Here is a 10621-nt window from a genome sequence, read left to right as displayed (position 1 = left end):
CTGCTGTGCGACTGCACCGTGCTGGTGGGCGCCGCGCGCTTCCCCGCGCACCGCGCCGTGCTGGCCGCCTGCAGCGTCTACTTCCACCTCTTCTACCGCCACCGGCCCGGCCGCCGCACCGTGCGGCTCGACGGCCACATCGTCACGGCGCCCGCCTTCGGCCGCCTGCTGGACTTCATGTACGAGGGCCGGCTGGACCTGCGCAGCCTGCCGCTGGAGGACGTGCTGGCCGCCGCCAGCTACCTGCACATGTACGACGTCGTCCGGGTCTGCAAGGGCCGGCTGCGGGAGGACGCCCGGGGCCCCGCCGCCCCCTGCCCGGCCGCCCGCAAAGCCGAGCTCCCGCCCGCAGGGGTCCGGGCCGCCCTGGCTCTGCGGGCCTCGGGGCCTCCTCCGCGGCAGAGCCCTGGAGAGTCGTCCGGGGCCCTGGACCTGTCCCTGAAGCCCGGCCCTAGGCCAGAGCCCGGCAGCCCGCCCCACCCGGGACCGGAGCCCGGCCCCCAGCCCTGCGTCCTCCGGACGGCCGTCCGCAGCCAGGGGCAGCCAGGGGCCCCGCCGCCAATGAAAGAGGAGCCAGACTCGACGTCTGAACGGGAGGATAACGGCAGCCCCCGGGGCCCCCCAGTCTGTGCCCCTGCGGAGCGGGCCGCGGACGCCGAGTCGCTGCCCGTCTGTGAAGCTGGCAACCAGCAGCTGGGGCTAGACGCAGAGCCTGCGGCGGGCGTGGAGGAGGTGGGTCCCCGCGGGCACCTCTGCATCTGCCCGCTGTGCTGCAAGCTGTTTCCCAGCGCCCACGCCCTGCAGCTGCATCTCAGCGCCCACTTCCGAGAACGGGACGGGGCCCGGGCCCGGCCGGCTCCCGATGGCACCGTGCCCACGTGCCCTCTCTGCAGCAAGACCTTCTCCTGCACGTACACGCTGAAGAGGCACGAGCGGACGCACTCGGGGGAGAAGCCCTACACCTGCGTGCAGTGCGGCAAGGCCTTCCAGTACTCGCACAACCTGAGCCGGCACGCCGTGGTGCACACGCGGGAGAAGCCGCACGCCTGCCGCTGGTGCGAGCGCCGGTTCACGCAGTCCGGGGACCTGTACCGCCACGTCCGCAAGTTCCACTACGGCCTGGTCAAGAGTCTGCTGCTGTGACGGTCCCCTGCATGCCTGGGGGAGGGCTGGGGGAGGGCAGGGGGAGGGCAGGGGGAGGGCAGGGCAGGCCTCGCGGTGGGACAATGTGTGGAAGAGGAAGTTTGGGTAGACAGAAGCCCCCAAGGCTGGATGGCTCCAAGTGTCCACCTGAAAATTCCTGCTGCTGCTGCTGCTGCTTGGGATGAGCCCAAACTGGTGACTTCTCTGCCTCCCCTGTGCCAGGTTGTGCCCTGCCTAGGCTAGAAGAGCACTTCCTCAGTGTCCCTTCCTGCCAAGTCCCCGGTGTGTGTGTGTGTGTGTGTGTGTGTGTGTGCGTGCACTTGGGCTCAGGCGTCCTCCGTGTGAGGTGGGACTTCCCCCGCTGCCCCTCTGATGCGCTTGGTGTCTTTGTGAGTTTGGTGTCACCACAGGAAAGTTGGCGGTGAGCAGCCAACAAGGCGTTGTGAAGGAGTGTCTCTCAGCGGGTGGCAGCAGGAAGTCTGCTCAGGAGGGCTGGGGCACCATCAGACCCAGCAGGGGTCCAGGAGGCATGGCTGGCATCACGGGGCACAGCCTAGCAGGACCCCCGCAGCATGAAGACGGCCGGCTAGAGCCAGTGGCCCTGGAGTTTATTGGTGGGTGGAAAGTGGATCTTGATGCACTAACTTTGTACAGAAGATTGAGACCTGAGAACCAGGTTCTCTTCAAAGACCTCGGAGGTTGGCAGGGGACTGTGTGGATGGATGGCAGACCTGATTACGACATCCAGGGTGCTTCTAAGGAGGCAAAAAAATGAGTCGCTGCTATGAGCTGAGCTCTGGGTGTGGGAGGCTGCCGGACCCCTGCAGGTACCCCAGGGGCTCCAGGGCCATCTGAACAGTGCTGAGAATATGAGTCAGGGCCTCCCTAACAGGGCAGCCTCTGGCCTCCGGTGTCGGGCATGGCTTGTGGAAGTGTGGGGGCGGGCAGACCACCCAGGCCAGAGCCACGGCTCCCGCCTTTTTCTGGGACACGCCTCTACCTTGGCAGTGGTCAGCTCACCCACTCTCTGAGCAAGTCTCGCTGCAGAAGTTCAGTGGTTGGGGGGAAGCATGGGGAACCCCAGCCCCCTGGAGGTCACCAGGTAGCAGAGTTGCCTGGGCGCCCGTGGTCCCCAGACCTTGCCAAGTGGCACTGAGGGTGGAGCCAGCCAGCTCTAAGTCGTCGTCCCTCCTCCTGATAAGCTTGATGTGTTCATCTCACCTGCCCGGCTCGGAGGAAGTGGCCACTGGCCTCTCCCTGCTCTGGCCAGATCCCGGGTCACCTTCCTGCAGGCTCTGGCCTCTGCTGTTGGGTCTGTAGCTAGCCTGGAAGCCAGTTCCTCTCAGTGGTGCTTGGAGGCTGCAGGCCAGAGAGCGGAGGACGGGGGGTGGGGGGAACTCCTGCTTCTGAGTGTCCGGTTCCTGACCTCAGGACCAGAGTTTGCACTCTGAGCCATGTGCTCCCGGAGCAGAGGCATTTGTCTGTCTGTCAGTCTGTCTGTCTGTCTCCTGGCCCGTGATTGGGCCTGCAGTCCTGCAGGTTAGCAACTCCAGCACTGCCCACAGGGGGCCTGGTGCTACTGCGTCTCTGGTTTCTGGGTGCTTGGGGCTGGGGGAGGCAGACGCCAAACCTGGATACGATGAACACTGGACTCCTTGTCTTCTGGGTTGTCACTGTGAAGCTAATGTAAAGAGACGCAATCAATTTTAACATTGTGCCCGGCACGGTTCAGGTGAAATGCACACAGCTATGTCTGAGACGCTGTCTGTGGGAGAGCAGAGGAAGGGGTACAAGCCCGGGTCCAGGTGTGGCTGCTGTGTAGGTCTCCAGGGCCCCTGCTTCTCTGCCGCTCTGCCCCACGAAGGGGACCCAGGCGGGAGAGGGCTCTTCCTGCCTGGCGCTTGGCTGGAAATTCGTTTGCATGGCCAGCCTGTGCCACCCTTAGCAATGTGCGCTGTCTTCCTGTCTCCACACTGGCTGCATGACGGCAGACTAATAAAGCCAGCACAGGTGGACACGGCTATGGTTATTCTGGGCACAGGAGGGGCAAGAAGGGGAGCCCTGCAGGGCTGGGCGATGGAGGCGGCATGGTGCACTCGGCTCTGCCCCGCACGAAGTGCTCCTGCCCCGTGGGAGGGTGCACCCCCTTTCCCCGGTCTCGGGGGGGGGAGGTGTCCTGGGTGAGGGAGGGGCTGGACCTGAGCTGTTCTGTCCTGCAGCCGCGGTCTGTCCACCCTTCCCCGTCCTTGTCTTTGGTCTCCTCCCACCTCACTGAGACCTCCCACAGATTGGACTGGGCCCCGGGGGCTGTGTGTCCTCCACCAGCCCCCCCGTGGAGAGCCGAGGGCCGCACTGCCCTGTTGGGGGTTAGGTGGGAGGCAGCGTTTCCTAGAGCCGTGGTGAGCCCTCGGGGGCAGGCCCTGGGCGACGGCCTCGGTGTCTGCCATCATCAGCCAGCCATCTACCCAGGCCAGAGTGTCCACTCCACTGGAGAGAAACCGGGGCAATGCTGGGCCTCGAGGTGAGACAGCTGGTACCAGAAGGCCCTGCCAGTGCCCGGGCCAGTGGGTCCCCAGCCCTCCTCCCCCTGGCCTGGCCTGGCCTGCAGGAGGCCCTGTCATGTTCCCGCCAGGCCCTTCCCGGCCTGGCAGGAGGAGGCTGTTACCATGACAACACAGAAGAAGGCCCGCCTCAGGTCCCCTTGGAGAGGGGGCTTCCCGGGACCCCGCCAGCCTCTCTCTTGGGCAGCATGGCCTTCCCGGCCCTCGCTGGAGCCCACCTAGCTTGTCATGTTTATGCCTCTGGTAAACTGAGGTAGGTGAAGAGCAGTTGGCGGCCAGTTGGGAACTTCTTTTCCTGCTGTTTGCACACTGGGACCCAGAGTCAGGGGCCTCAGGCCACCTTGTGAGAGCGGCTCTGCGGGCAGCAAGGACAAAGAGAGGTCCAGAGAGCTCGACAACGCAGCATAGATGGCGCCAGGCCATGCCCCCTCACGGTGAGCACTGGGGCGGGGCTCTGGACGGGGTGAGGTGAGTGGATGTGGGCCTGAGCAAGCTGCCAGGCGGGGCGCAGGAGAGACCAGACAACCAGACTCCCCCGACCCCCTTCCCAGCCCTGGCCACGGAGCTGCCCAGTTGAATAGCCTTCCCAGACCAGAATATTTTGAAAGATTCCCCCAAAGAACTTAGGACAGACGGTGCAGGTGTGTCTCACATCTGAACCTCCCAAGTATTGCTCCATAACTGATCTTCCATAGCTTCTCTCTTCCCAACTTTAGGCCCAAATTCCTTTAGCCACACAAACTACATCATCACAGCCATGGTCTTCAGTACAAAGACCCCAACATCCACCCCATCACCTGAATAACTACCTCCACTACCTGTCCCTCCACACCTCCATCTGTCCTGCAAACCACATGTCCATCACTTCCTCTACCTCCATCACCTCTTCCGCCTCCAACACTACTTCCATCTCCCATCTCTACCTCCACCTCTGTCATCGCCTCCACTTCCAAAACCACCTTCACCTCTATCTGCATCACCACCTCCACCTGCACTTCTACCTCCATTACCACCTCCATCACCATCACTACTACATCCATCACCACCTCCACCATCATTACTACATCCATCACCACCTCCATCACCATCACTACTACATCCATCACCACCTCCACCATCATTACTACATCCATCACTACCTCCATCACCATCACTACTATATCCATCACCACCTCCACCTCCACTTCTACCTCCATTACCACCTCCACCTCCATCACTACTACATCCATCACCACCTCCATCACCATCACTACTACCTCCACCACCACCTCCACCTCCATCACCATCACTACTACCTCCATCACCACCTCCACCTCCATCACCATCACTACTACATCCACCTCCATCACCATCACTACTACATCCATCACCACCTCCACCATCACTACTACCTCCATCACCACCTCCACCATCACTACCTCCATCACCACCTCCACCATCACTACTACCTCCATCACCACCTCCATCACCACCTCCATCACCATCACTACTACATCCATCACCACCTCCACCTCCATCACCTCCTCACTTCCACCGCCTCTGCCATCACCACTTCTAACTCCTTCAGTCTCGTCGCTGCCTCCATCACCTCCCTGTCCCCTTCTGTAGCGACCATTGCCTCGGCCACCTTTCCTGCCACGCCTCCTGGCCTCTATGGGAAACTCCTGACTCTGGGGTGGCTTCTAGGGTAAGGAGGTGGCTTTAATGGTTAGTATGCTGAGAGTTGCCCAGACCAAGGGCTCCATTCTCCTCTGAGTATCTGTACTTCCTTCTGCCTTCCAGCTTTCAGTTCCTCCATCTCTCTCTCCTCCTCCACCACCACTCCTGGCACAGAAGACAGCAGATCTGTATGGTCCTATTACGGGCCTGTGCGTCTCCTAGGCATGTTCCATGGAGAGAGGCTCTCTCAGCCTCCCATGGCGTAGGCCCTGCTGATCCTGCCCATCAGCCACCTGTCCTGTCCTGTCTCAGGACGCCTTATTGCTTCCTCTTCTCTACCGCAGTGTTCACACATCTCAGATGAAATAAAGATTCCCACCCCTGGAAGGGTGGGATACCCGTGAGCAGAGACCTGGGCCTTCACTGCTTCTCAGCCAGGCTCTGTTCCTCAAGCCCTTGTTATGTGCCAACTCCACCAAACCAAAGCTCTGAATGCATGCCATCACGTGCGTCCCCCTCCCCATACTACATACAGTAAAGAAGGGCAAGACCAGTCCATGTGCAGAGGCTGTGATGCCAGGGCAGTGTGGTTGGACTGGGCTCCCTGGATAGCCATGATAAGCAAAGATAAATTCTGGGGAAATAGGCATGCTTTAAAGTGATGAGGAAGAGGCACTGAGCGGGCAAGAGGGGCCAGCCGGAGGAGACGGCAGCATTGGGCCGGTGTTGACGTGGGCTCGGAGAGCACTGTGTGCCCACTCCCTTGCCGGATGTCCCCGGCAGAGCCGCTCCTGCTCCCCGTGCTGCTGCCTGGCCTTCTAAAGCGTAACAGATCAAGATGTTAGTGCCAAGTCACCTTTTTAGAGCCACGGAGCTCAGAACTCTTCAGATCTGAACAGCCCTGTAAACGCTGAGGAGGCCCCTGTAGAAAAGCACGGAACCCATCTAGAGGAAACACAGGAGCAGGGAGGCAGGCATGGCTCACGCAGCAGCATGTCTTCCTAGCAAGTGGGAGGCCCAGAGATCCAAAGCCAGTACTACCTAATAAACCACAGAAACTTCATTCAACACGAGGTGAGAGGAAAGCGCGCGCGTGCGTGCGCGCGCACACACACACACACACACACGGCACAGCCTCCTGCCCACTATCCCACCACACCTCCATGCCTCCTTAGAGCCTAGACTGTGACCGTGTTCCCCACCCTCCCAGGGCAGCCCTTGAATACATCTGCTTTCCCTCCCAGGCAGCCCTGCTCGGGGGCAGCAGCAGCTCTGTGAAGGGCTGGACACTGGTCAGCGTGCTGAGAAGAGCGGCACACGGCATGGAGATGCCATCATGCTGTGTTGGGTAACGTGCGCTGTTCTGTGACACGCGGTGTTTGATGCGCTCAGCAAGGCCAGGCGGGGCCGTGGCCCTGGCATTGCCGTGAGGAATGGATGCTAGCATTTTCTTGTGCTTGTTTCATTCTGTGGGTTTTTTTTTTTTTTGAGACTGGGTCATTTCATGTAGCCTGGGCTGGTCTGGAACAAAAGACCCTCTCTGCCTGACCCTCCACATCCCGGGATTGCAGATGTGCACACCAGGACCAGCAATTTCTAACAAACTTAAATATGCACCTGTTATTGGACAATTCCATTGATGGGCATTACACAAGAAATAAAATGTGCACCCACAAAGACTTCCTGCCAAGCACGTGGTAGCTTTAGCTGTTGCTGTCAACGAGCGGATCTCCACTCAAGTGCATGGCTGCAGGAGAATGGTACCCTAACTGTAGAGCGGTCACATAGTGGAAAGTTGTGCAGCGGTGAGAGCGGCCGGCCACACGGAGCAGGGGAGCCCTCCCCGCAGCGGGGAGGTGGCCCTGTGGACAGTGTGACTGTGCTGTTGGTTCTGTCAGGCGCTACACGGGGCTGGGCGGTGGGGACCACAGGTCTCAGGGTCGAGTATGAGCCCCGTTGGTAGGAGAGAGCGACTCCTGGGTTGATGGACATTTTTAGATTTTTATAGGAGTGACATAAGTAGACCATTTGTCAATTTTTCTAGTTTTTACATTTCAGCCGCGTACTGGTGGCTCATGCCTGTCATCTTAGCTACTGAGGAGGCTGAGATCTGAGGATTACAGTTCGGAGCCAGCCTGGGCAGAAAAATCCCTGTGAGATTTTTATCTTGAATTAACCACTCAAAAACTGGAAGCAGTGCTATGGCTCAAAGTGGTAGAGAGCTAGCCTTGAGCACAGGAGCTCAAGGACAGTGCCCAGGCCCTCGTTCAAGCCTCACAACCACCAAAACACACAAAAACCCAAAACAAAACCACCTCTAAAAGTAGTCATGACGAGGGCTGGGCGCAGCTCTACGCACACACAGCTCCGAGGGACAGAAGCTTCTCAAGTCAGTGATGGGGTGGGGAGCTTATTGTACTCAAAACTTTTTGGTAAAATGTGAAGTTTTCCATCACAAAATATTTAGAGGAAAAAGCACACAGATGTTCTTTTGTATCAGACTGGCAAAGATAAATCTCTGTCTTGGTTAGATTGTCTGGTATAACAAAATCCCACAGACTGGAGGCTGGAAAGCCTAAGCCCTGGGAACCACGGCCTCAGCGTCTGGAGCTGGGACTTGGCAACCCCATAGAGCAGGGAGCAAGTCATGAGGCTTGAACTTGGGGCCTGGGCACTGGATTGAGCTACAGCACAACTTCTGGTTTTTTGGTGGTTTATTGGAGATAAGAATCTCACGGGGGCTGGGAAGGTGGCTCAGTGGTAGAGCGCTTGCCTTGCATGCACGAGGCCCTGGGTTCGATTCCTCAGCACCACATAAGCAAAAAGAAAAAAGCCGGAAGTGGCGCTGTGGCTCAAGTGGTAGAGCGCTAGCCTTGAGCTGAAGAGCTGAGGGACAGCGCCCAGGCCCAGAGTTCAGGCCCATGACCGGACCCCCCCCCAAAAAAAAGAATCTCACGGACTTTGCCTGGGCTGGCATTGAACCGAGATCCTCAGATCTCAGCCTCCTGAGTAGCTAGGATTACAGGCGTGAGCCACCACACACTTTCTCTCTTTTTCCTTCTTTCAGGGCCTTGTGCATACTAAGGGTGCACTCTACCACCGCACCACACCCCAGCCATTTTCTCATTAACATAGGGTCTCTCTATGCAGCTTGTGCTGATATAGAACTCATGTCCTGTCTCTGTCTCCTGAGCTGGGATTACAGGTGTGCAGCACCACATCTGACCTCTTTCTTCTAAGGACATCAATTCCATTGTAAGTACTCCATCCACATGACCTCATCTAAATTCTATCACATCCCCCAGAGCCCTTTCTCCAATCACCACCATGTTGGGGGTTAGATATCACATATATTCGGGGGGACACAAACATCCTGACCCCAACTTTGAAGCATTCTTTATTAGCAAGGCTTTGGGACTTTGTGCTCTCTTACTGGTAGTGTCTATGATTGGGACACCTCTAGCCAGGAGCTTGGTCACTGCTATCCACAGTACAGGTGCACAAACATTTTGACATAGCAGTTGTAGGAATTGAACCTATAAACACACACACAAATGTGAAGAGTATGTGAGAGTGCACTGTTCAAAACAGCAAAACACTGAAAGGGGCTCAACTGTCCCCTAGTGAAGAACTCTATATAAATCAAGGCCCAGCGGAGGAATGAATGAATACACCACGGCCACTAGAAGGGAAGGGTCCTCTGCTTGGTGTGGGATGCTTTCCAAAAACACTGAGTTGCAACATGGAAAATGCTATTGTATACTATTCTCCCTTAGTGTGAAAACGATGCAAATCATATGTTGATGTGTGTATAAAATACCTGTGGGCAGGTACCAAGGACATTTTGGTCACTACAGGGAGGGCAGTGGTGACTCAAAGACACAGAAAAAAAGGCAGCTTGTTCATTTCTGCACCAGGTTACCAAGAATCGCCAATTCAGTGGACTAGATTAAAATTTAGAACAAAGTCCTATAACCCTTACATCTTTCACTTTTCGGGTTTTTGTTTTGCCAGTTCTGAGGCTTAGACTCAAGGCCTGGGCTCTGTTCCTAAGCCACTCTATGCTCAAGGCTAGCGCTCTACCACTTGAGCCACAGCACCACTTCTGGCTTTTCTGTTTACGTGGTGCTGAGGAATCAAACCCAGGGCCTCATGCATGCTAGGCAAGCACCCTACCACTGAGCCACCTTCCCAGCCCTACTTTTCAGTTCTTGCCAGCAAGACTTCTCATAAGGCTGGCCACTTCTGTATGCTTCAGATTTCCTCTTTCCTTGATGATTATAACCTTTATTTTTTATGATCAGAAGACAGACATGGGGCTAGTATCAGCATATGCTCTCTCTCTCCTCAACACAGGGTACAGAAATGAACAGTGTTTCCCCAAGTTGTGTTCCTTGCTTGGCGTGCACCCCCACTCTGAAGCCCTGCCTTCAGATGACCACTACAACCAGTCTCTTATGTTCCCCAATGGTTTTTCTTTTTGGCCGCCTGCTTGTTTTCACCCCCAAAGCAGCATGCCAGACCTGCTGCCTGCACCTTCCTCTTCTCACTTCAAGGTGGTTGTACCTCTCCACACCCCTGCACCCCTGTACTGCTGCTTCACAGAGGGGTGGCACTGCTGTGCCTTCAATCTTCCTGGGATGACTTGGACTGCATGCCTCCGCAGTTCTGGCACTGAAACCGTTGTAGCAAGGAGCACTGAACACCACCATGCACACACAAGTACTCAGGCAGCAGGAGCAGGACCCACAGCTGACGGGCCCCTCATGAGGGGCTGAACCACCTCGAGTCCCTATTCCAGCTCCACATCTTAGTATCTGGTTCCTTGCCATCTTACCTGTTACCAAACTTACAAGTTTTTCAACATCCAATGGATGACAAAACAGAATCTTGGTCTAACTTCAGTTCATGTTTTTCTGATTAAGAGGTTCTGCCTCTTTCTGGTTTGTGGTTGTTTTTATTATGCTCAGGCTATGTCTGTCCTTTGCCCATTTCCTATGGAACAGACCACTCTGATGTTAAAAGAATTCAACTTCGAGGGGCGCCAGTGGCTCACGCCTGTCATCCTAGCTACTCAGGAGGCTGAGATCTGAGGATTGTGGTTCAAAGCCAGCCCGGGCAGGAAAGTCCGTGAGACTCTGATCTCCAATAAACCACCAGAAAACCGGAAGTGGCGCTGTGGCTCAAGTGGTAGAGCGCTCGCCTTGAGCTGAAGAGCTGAGGGACAGCGCCCAGGCCCAGAGTTCAGGCCCCACGAC

At 57.0% G+C, this 10621-nt stretch overlaps 1 protein-coding gene across 1 annotated transcript; it reads left to right on the top strand.

Annotated features, from left to right (window-relative positions):
- On the top strand, positions 1 to 1190 carry Zbtb42 (zinc finger and BTB domain containing 42; the record flags this gene model as incomplete). Its single annotated transcript, XM_013012780.1, has 1 exon — positions 1 to 1190. A coding segment is annotated over one exon (1143 nt), but the record flags the coding sequence as incomplete, so codon positions are not given.
- Between the last annotated feature and the right edge of the window lie 9431 nt (positions 1191 to 10621).

Source organism: Dipodomys ordii, unplaced genomic scaffold, assembly GCF_000151885.1.
Source record: "Dipodomys ordii isolate 6190 unplaced genomic scaffold, Dord_2.0 Scaffold2, whole genome shotgun sequence".
Lineage (NCBI taxonomy): Eukaryota > Metazoa > Chordata > Mammalia > Rodentia > Heteromyidae > Dipodomys > Dipodomys ordii.
This window is presented reverse-complemented; position numbering and strand designations above follow the sequence as displayed.